Source organism: Bos taurus, unplaced genomic scaffold (genome assembly GCF_002263795.3).
Source record: "Bos taurus isolate L1 Dominette 01449 registration number 42190680 breed Hereford unplaced genomic scaffold, ARS-UCD2.0 Leftover_ScbfJmS_716, whole genome shotgun sequence".
NCBI lineage: Eukaryota > Metazoa > Chordata > Mammalia > Artiodactyla > Bovidae > Bos > Bos taurus.
This window is the reverse complement of record NW_020192015.1, coordinates 1-9,324: the sequence shown is the minus strand read 5'-3', so window position 1 is coordinate 9,324 and position 9,324 is coordinate 1. Positions and strand designations below refer to the sequence as shown.

Here is a 9,324-nt window from a genome sequence, read left to right as displayed (position 1 = left end):
CAAAGCCAGCCTCTGCACCACCAACCTCGGTAACTTATTCACAGGAGGAATCAGCTCAGTCAGTGGTTCTCTTGAGTCCACGTCTCCTGCTCTGTCCCCTGGGCTTCCTCCAGGCCCAGCCGGGGCTCCTTACTTCTGTCTCTGGGCTCAGAGCCCTTTCTCTTTGAACCCAAAGACGTTCACCCTGCTCGGGCCTCTTCACCCTGGGGGCTTCCCTGCTCTCTGACAGCCCGTGACGCAGCCTTGACTGGGAGCTCTTATACCTCATGTTTGTTGTTTTCCGTCCTGGATCTTTTCTCCTGCTTATTTCCTTCTTCTTTACTCAGCTCTGCCGTTACTCCAGCAGACTCCATCCTCGCTCAGCCCACCCAGTCTCAGCTCTGGGGTCTTTGACCTCCAGTGTCATTCGGGGGTCAGGACACATAACCAGGAGGAGCCCTAAGAGCAGCAGGGCTGAGCTCAGGAATCATCTTTCCGGTTTAGGCACACAGGTCTCCCCTTCCTCCAGCTCGTGTCTCCATCCCTGTGCTTCTGGGACTCTGAGGTGGGTGAGGCTTCCTGTGAGTGGGTGCTGTGCTGGGACTGCACACTTGGACCAAGGGCAGTACTGAGTGCCGGGTGAGGAGAGGATTGGAGCCCACACACACGTGCTTTCTCCTAACCTGCTGGAAGTAAAGTGGTGCAGCTGCTGGGGAAGGCAGTCTGGTAGTTCTTCTAAATCAATCAGAGAGTGAAATTCAGCCAATCAATCGATCAAGTGTAAACTTACCGTTGACCCACAGATTTCATTCTTAAGTATATGCCCAAGAAATTAAAACATACGTCCACACTGAAACTGCTAAATTTTACACAACCCTAAAGAGTATCTGAAACCCTGCCTTCCTCCCTAATGACTGTGGCGTCCTTGGAGGAGAAATTAGGGACCCATTCCCACCCCTTTATATTTTGTGGGAGAACACTGATCTCTACTGAGAGGCAGGCAAGACGCAGCTTCTTTCATCTAAACACATAGGAGATTTGTCAGTAAAGGCCCGGAGTCTGTCTACACTCCCTGTGGGAGTGGATACACACGCAGCCTCCTGGAACCAGCTACCTGCCTGGAGAGCTCACCTGGGCAATTCACCACCTGGGCTTCTGTTCAGTCACTCTGTGGCTCATTTCTGTTATCTGTGAAATGGGGAAAGCCAACTCACCAACCTAAACATGGTACTAACGAGGAAAATGGGTGAATACAAAACCCCCTCAGTAAATAGTCAGCAGTGTTTAATATTATTCTATTACAGGAACACCAGATGCTTGAAGAGATGAGACTCCAGTGGTGAGACTCAGCCATGCCATTCAAAGAATGGCATTATTTCCTCTTTTTTTCTTACAGACATTTAACTCTGTTGTTCTAGTCATGAATCAGAAGTGGGTGTGCTGCAGATCAGGATGATGGAGAAATGTTGTAGTTCTGGAGCTCAAGCTATTTACTTTTCTGAGAAATCTTCATAAAAAGCATTAGAAAACTGCCCTTAAAATGGGTCCTGTTTGTATCCATTGTTCTTCTCACTGAGAGCAAGTGAGTCTGCTGGAAAATGAGCTGCCCTCTGACCTTAGCAACCAGGGCACAGCTGGGATTAACCACGAGGACAATGGGGTCACCGGGAGGACCACGCCAGGGTCCAGCCTCGAGGGGAGGCAGATCATGCCTGGTCTCCACCTACAGCTGACACAGTTTGCCAGTCTCTCTTCAGCTGAGACATTGAGCTATTTTCCCAGGTATACAAAATATTTTTAAAGAAACAGCCTTTTCAGAACTTAAAAAATGTCAGCGTTTCAATTGTTTGTGTTAGAAGTGGTCTTAAACACAAGTCAACATGTATTAACAAGAGAAGAAAGATTTTTAAGGGTTATTTCTGGCTGGGCCTAGTTCCTCAGGGCACGTGAAGAAGCTGCCACATAATTGTACTGTCACAGGTGCCGGAAAGGCACGTACATGCGTTTCCCATGAGCATGGATGGTAGGGCACAATTTCTTCTGCAGAAGGAAAGGACTTACAGGAGTTGGTCAATAATCTTGTCTTGACTCATAAAGACTTCTTCCTCATGAAGTTGAAGGTAAGTGGTGACGAAATCAGAAGTTGATCTTGAAATACCACCTGCCTTGAGGAAAGGGCGGCGGCTGGTAGAGGTATATATATTCAGGGCTGAGCACGCCCGGCACACAAGCTTACAGGCTGCCTGCCCACCTCTGCTTCCTCCAGGAACACAGGTAAGTGCTTCCAGCAGCTCTGCGCTAACTCAGGAGTCCTTTCTGAAAATAATAATGAATGTGATGTTTTATCGTGCGTGTGTTAAATATTTCATTTGGTATGATGGTATTTTACGTATTCTGCCACAGAAGAACTTTTTCTCCTGATTTAGTCCATAGGTAATTTACTTATTTCTAAAAGAAAACCCACGTTCCTTCGGGAGCACGTGTATCAGGGGTAGGCTGTCCAGCATCCACAGATCCTTCAAGTAAGGCACGGAGGTACCTGATGGGAGATGGCTGGATGTTACCACATCCGTTTTGCCTTTGAATCTGTTATAAATTCACTGGGAAAGACCTGGAGGCTGGGGAAAATTGAAAGGAAAAAGAAAAGGGGGCAGCATGGATGGGATGGTTATACAGCATCACAGACTCAATGAATAGGAATTTGGACAAACTCTGGGAGGTAGTGGAGGACAGAGGAGCTTGTCCATGGAGTGCAAAGAGTTGGACACGACTTAGCAACTGAACAACAACACAACCTCTGTTATAAAGCACTTTTTACCCACTCTTGTACAGTCAGTAAGGAAGAAACAGTAAAGATACGCTATTACTTTTTAGAAAAATGTTCTTTAAATACTAATTTCAATAGTCGTCTAATTATGAGATGGATACAGGTACATCTCTCAATTATGAAATGTATAACATCAAGTTTCTATTATATTTAAGAAACGTTTTCTATAAATAAGGCTTCCCAGGTGGCACTAGTGGTAAAGAACAAATCTACCAGTCCAGGAGCTGTAAGAGATGTGGGTTCAGTCCCTGGGTGGGGAAGATCCCCTGGAGGAAGGCATAGCAACCCACTCCGGTATTCCTAATTTCAAGTCTTCTAATTACCAAATGTATGGAAAGGAAAAATCTTCGTTGCCAGAAATCCACAACCCACACATAAGGCATTTCTTTTAGAAATTCTCATTACAGACTACCTTCCTTCCCTAGAGTGATGATAAAATGCATTTGATGCTCTTTCAGGACTTCCAGACCACATCCGGCCACCATGAGTTCCCTCAGTGAAGCAATCATCCACCTTGCAATTGATCTGTTCCACCAGATCAGAAAATCAGAGAAGGAAAACATCTTCCTGTCGCCTTTCAGTATCTCGTCAGCCTTAGCCATGACTTACTTAGGGGCCCGAGAAAACACCGCATCACAGATGCAGAAGGTAGGTGGCAGCTGCCTTTCCATCACAGGTTTGCATGGGGTGTCTGCTGGCTGCTGTGCAGATGACCACAGGTCTGTTGTCCCCAGGGTCCCAGGGGAAGCTCAAGCAGCCCCACGACTGGGTGGGCACAGAGTTATGGGGGCAGGGCTCCCCACCTGCCTCCTGTGCCTGGACTTCCTCTGGGGGCTGGGATGAACCCCTAGAACTGCTCAACAACCAGAGGTGAGGCTTTAATGGAAGACTTCAGTAGAAGTGAGGCCCTGACTAAAGTCCACGGGAGATATCTTTACATGTTTCCTCAACGATGAATGAAAAACGAGACATGATTCTTTAAAGTGGACAGCGCTCAAGCAGCTTTGTGTTTCCCACACACAGACTGTGTTTTTTAAGAAGCAAGTGTTTGCACTGAATATTCTTTCTTCTTTTCTTTGTTCCCTATGCTTTGGGGGTTTTTTGTTTGGTTTGGTACTTGGTTTGCATTTTCTTTCCTTTCTTCTTCCTGACTTTTTTCTTTCTTTTTGGTCGACTGTGATGCACACAGATATATCAGGTGACACTTCTTTGCTCCACTGTCTGTCTCCTCCAGGTCCTTCACTTCAATAAAATCGCAGAGAACACAAGAGGAGGAGCCGCAAAAGAGCACGTGAGTCACAGGGCACCGGATTTAGAGGATCACGTATCCAAGAGGGTCATAGTTTAAACTGGGAATTTCAGACCAAGTGGGGAAAGTCCACTTTTAGGGACATCTTAAGTGAAACCCAGCGGACAGAGTTGTAGCTCATTTCACGTTACATATATGTGCTTCACGGCTTTGTTATCCTAGAGGAGAGTAGCATGTGCTTCACGGGAAGGGCTCGGAAACCCAAAGGGGCTTCAGACTGCGCTCTGTTGTTCAGGAATGACAAATGTGGACAATACAACTGCTCTGAGCCACAGTGACTTCATCCCAGTTCACTGGGGATGATAAAATGTCTGCTGCAATACATGCAAATCCATGTGAAACAGAATAGCAGGGCCAGGAAAATGAAAACTCTGATGTATAGTACGTATTTTATTATGGTTATTATAGCAAAATAATAACTATACTATTTATAACATGTTTCTAACATTGCATAGTATGAACTCATAATATTAATATTATTATTGGATAATGTTAAATCATGATGGTAGTTCATATTATGAAGACCAATAGGTAGGCATCAAAATATATTATGGAAAGTGATGAACTGAGAGCTATTGTTTATAGGCTTGTCCAAAACTCTCAGGTAGCAAGGTTAAGGTTCTGGATTGAGACAAGCCTGGGTTGAAAACCTGGCTCTGTCTCCTTGGAGAAGCTACTTAGCCCTCTGCACTGTCTTGTCATCATGTGAATCCAGCCAAAGACTTAGAGATGCTGGTATACAGCTGCTGGCAGAGTCCCAGACACACACTTCTCCCACACCGAGAAGTGCGGCCATCAGAACGAAGAGCCATAGGGCAGAGTCAACAGGTCTTAGAAGACAATCCCACCAGGAGTATAACAGGGCTTCACGTCATAACCTAGGACGATACACAGATTTCACTTTCTCACACAGCTGATGACTGTCAGAGACGCACTATGGTCTGGCCCTCAAGAAGCCTAACTTTAGCTGAGGAGGTGACCCTAAGCATTGCAGACAGCTAAGACAGTGCCTGGAGGAACGGCGCTGCGTGGTAGTTCAAAGGAGAAAAGAGGGATGTCTGAGCAGGAGAAAGAATTGCCTAGGAGACCGGCCGTAAGGATTAGGAAGGCTATACCAGTAAAACACACCAATTAGGGGAAATAACCACAACCATCATCCCTGGGGATACCGCCCTCTAGACAGGGATCCACAGACCCCTGGGCGTGTAGAGTTTACATTGACAGAGACTCCAATGACCTCACTTTTTGACATTTGAAGGTTGAAAAGCCAGGAAATGTTCATCATCACTTTCAACAGCTTCTGACAGAATTAAAGAAATCCACTGATGCCTATGAGCTGAGTGTCGCCAACAGGCTCTACGGAGAAAAGGAGTTTCGGTTTCTCCAGGTGAGTTTCCTGGTCTGTCACGCCTTTGGTCTGCATCCCTGGTCCTCGGGCCCCATCTCCTAATGGGGGGAGGGTGCAGAGGAGCCTGGGGACCCACACGGGGGCATTACTCCCAGGGGCGCCAGGCTCCCTGACCACAACTGCACCCGATGGAGTGTCCAGAGGCTGATAGCACACCAGTGAGGGGGGCTAGGGATTGGCTTGTGAACTCTGCTTGATCAGGATTTAACACATTTAATTTGGGAATACCTACATAGTTAGTGATAAATTACTTTTCATTCCTGCTTTCTTCCTGCTCATGTCATAGGAATACCTGGATAATGTTCAGAAATTTTATCTAGCCAGTGTGGAATCTGCTGATTTTAAAAATGCTGCAGAGGAAAGTCGAAAGATGATTAATTCCTGGGTGGAGAGCCAAACCAATGGTAGGTTATGAGAGAGTCACTCATTACGAACCACGGCTGAGTCCCCGCTGTGTGTGAACACGGTGCTGGAACCTGACTGGGCTGTCAGGAGAGGGGTGAGACGAGACTGCAGAGGGTGGGGAGGCCCTGCAGGGGGTGGACGGTCCACGTCATGCGGAGAGAAACGGGCAGGTGGGGCTCCCAGGACCAGCCCCCTGCAGGCACAGCTGGGTCTGGAAGACAGTGTCTTGTGGATCCCAAGTCTCTGCTCAGACTTCAGGTTGATTCATAAGTTGTTCTAAATTAAAGGCGTAACTTCCGGGTTATAATCCCTAAGAGAAAATATGAAGAGTCCACTTTTGCTTTCTTAACTGGGAAACAAGCCGCTCTCCGTTACACCATCCTTCTTGCAGAAATGACCACCTGCAGGAGAAGGGTCCTGGCCCACGTCCCCCTCCCACTGGATTGTCACAGTGTCCACCCCACCCAGGGAGGGGCTGGACAACGTCTCCATCCCACGAACCGTATCCTACCTCCCTTCCGAAACATAGGCTTAACCTACAGCAACTCAATGTGCAGAATGAAGAAGAAGACAGGGAATGGAAACAAGAGACAAAGCTACTGAGGGAACAGGAAGGGAGGAAAGGGAAGAAGAAAACTGACCAGTAAAGGTCAGCTGAAATCAGTTCTTCAGAATTGATGACCTGTTCATCAGTTCTGATGAGCATCATATTGTCAGAATTGATGATCCAGAATTCTTGGGTCAGGAAGAGCCCCTGAAGGAGGGCACGGCATCCCACTCCAGTATTCTTGCCTAGAGAGTCCCATGGACAGAGGAGCCTGGTGGGCTACAGTCCGTGGGCTCACAGACTGAAGAGGCTTAGCATAGCATGGCATCTTAAATATCATAGAAATATCATGGCATCTTAAATATCAGAAATCAGTTCATCAGGATTCCTTGTGAAATGACTGATGTCCCCACACACACAGACTGAGCAGGGGCGTCTGCATGAGGGCGACTCCATCAGGCTGGGACTGTGAGCAAAGCCTCACCTGGTGAACCGCTGGGCATGGAGTCCCTCACGGGCTGACTTGTGTCAATATTTAACCATCACTTGTAACTTTCAACGCATCTGACAGATAAACCACTTGTGCCTTTCATGACAGACCTTTGATTTTCTGTCTTTGCAGGAAAAATCAAGGAACTATTTCCCGAAGACTCTCTCAAAAGCTCTACTGTTCTGGTTCTGGTGAACGCCGTCTACTTCAAAGGGCAGTGGAACCAGAAATTTAAGGAAGAACATACTGCAGAGGAAAAGTTTTGGCTGAACAAGGTATTGTCTGTAATTTACGTGTATAACCAAGTGTAGCTACATGCACTGTGAAATTTAAATGCATAGTAATTAATATATAACTCGTATAGAAGATAGAATTTGTCAAGGCTTATTTTCTTGTCCTTTTTTTAAACTTTATTTACTGGGGATTCCTTGAAGAAACTCTTATCTCTAAGACACAAATTTCCCAGATCATCTCTTAGGAGGCTGAGTTTGGTGTCTCAATAATACTATCTTTTTTTCTGGCCTACTGCTCACCTGGCATTCTTTTGCACATGAATTTACTGCAGGATACAAGCAAACCTGTGCGGATGATGAAACAAACCAATAGTTTCAAGTTCGTGTCACTGGAGGACGTGCAAGCCAAGATCCTGGAAATCCCGTACAAAGGCGAAGAGCTAAGCATGATGGTGCTGCTGCCCAATGAAGTAGACGGTCTGCAGGAGGTAAAACCTGGTATTCACAGTGCTCCATGCCATTGCTCACATTTCCAGTGATTCAGTGCTTGTTGGGCTGCTCATAGATTGGTGGTACTGGCTGGCAGCATAGAACAAAAAAATAATAATAATAACATCAATATCATAAACATCAGTGGCTCAATGGTAAAGAATCCGCCTGCAGTGTGTGAGCCACAGGAGACATGGGTTCAATTCCTGGGTCAGGAAAATCCCCTGGAAGAGGAAATGACAACCCACTCCAGTACTTCTGCCTGGGAAATCCCATGGACAGAGGAGCCTGGAGGGATGCAGACCATGGGGTCACAAAGAGTCAGACATGACCTTCACATGAAACACATGTTGTTTCATTTCTGTGTGCATGTTTATACAACACACATCTACACATGTTGTATAGACATTTCTACATACGTGTATATAGTGTGTACATACATACATAGAAAGAGCAAAGTTATAAATGTATAAAAACATTTATTTGATCATATGATTATATTTCAGGACTGTTATTGTTTCCTCCTCAGAGAAAATGTAATAAACTGAATCTCCTGTATTCATGTTTACTGTTAAAATAAAGGTTTCCCAGACATTTCAATCCAAGGTTAGGTGGGCTCCATGACCATGAGAATCCTGACAGTTGTTCCTTTTCCACTGTTACAGCTTGAAGACCAGCTCACTGCTGAGAAGTTAATAGCGTGGACGAGCCCACAGAATATGGGGAAGAGAGAAGTGGACTTATACCTGCCTCGGTTTAAAGTGGAAGAGAGCTACGACCTCGTGCCCACACTGAAAGCCCTGGGGATGGTGGATGCCTTCAATGACAAGGTTGCCAACTTCTCGGGCATGACCGGGAGACGTGATCTGGTGGTATCAAAGGTCTTCCACAAGTCCTTTGTGGAGGTGACCGAGGAGGGCACGGAGGCCGCAGCTGCTACCGGTGTGGGTGTTGCTGTCATCACATCATTGCCGATTCGTGAGAGTTTCCGCTGCGATCACCCTTTCCTGTTCCTCATCAAGCACATCAAGACCAACAGCATCCTCTTCGGTGGCCGAGTCTCTTCCCCTTAGACGTCCTTGGGCAGCGGCCACACTCGGGGACATTCAGAGAGATGTTCCCAGAGCTTGAATGTTGGTGCAACAGGTTCCCTTGGATTTTTCCTTTCCAAACTATAGTCACCACTCACAATGTATTGGATAAAATATTGTCTGTCTCTCTCTTTCTACAAAACATGTAACCTACTCTAATCCCATGAAAACGCCTCCTTGGACAAAGTGTTCACTGTATTTTAAAAAGTTATTTCCATACTCTATCTTCTACTAAGTTTGAAATATCATAGCTCCTATTTCAAAAGTTATTTTACTTTTCAAACCTAACATTCACATTTATTTGAGTTCAGGTGGTATGTGGGACCCTTACATGTCTAAATTTTTTAATTTTCTGAAATGCATTATCAATAAAACCATGGCTTGTTCATGTCATTTGTTGCTCATCCTTTTTTTTTCCAACAAACTGCAAGTGACCCCCACACATGGAAAAGATCATATAGAAAGATATTATCCTACATAGAAATCAAAATAGTGCAGCATGATGAGGTTAAAAAGGCAGACTGCTGTCAGAACATGGAAGGCTCT

General features: G+C 45.8%; 1 protein-coding gene across 2 annotated transcripts; it reads left to right on the top strand.

Moving 5' to 3' along the window:
- The first annotated feature begins 2,146 nt into the window (after window positions 1-2,146).
- On the top strand, window positions 2,147-9,171 carry LOC107131803 (serpin B3). Of its 2 annotated transcripts, XM_024989221.2 has the most exons (8): window positions 2,147-2,253; window positions 3,265-3,454; window positions 4,041-4,097; window positions 5,374-5,502; window positions 5,810-5,927; window positions 7,098-7,240; window positions 7,531-7,686; window positions 8,353-9,171. In XM_024989221.2, the coding sequence occupies exons 2-8, from the start codon at window positions 3,290-3,292 to the stop codon at window positions 8,758-8,760; spliced, it is 1,176 nt and encodes a 391-aa protein (XP_024844989.1). In that variant the 5' UTR covers window positions 2,147-2,253; window positions 3,265-3,289; the 3' UTR covers window positions 8,761-9,171. The 2 variants fall into 2 exon arrangements, with proteins under 2 accessions (XP_024844989.1, XP_024844990.1); XM_024989222.2 differs by lacking the exon at window positions 2,147-2,253 and having other exon boundaries at window positions 3,145-3,454.
- The last annotated feature ends 153 nt before the right edge of the window (window positions 9,172-9,324 follow it).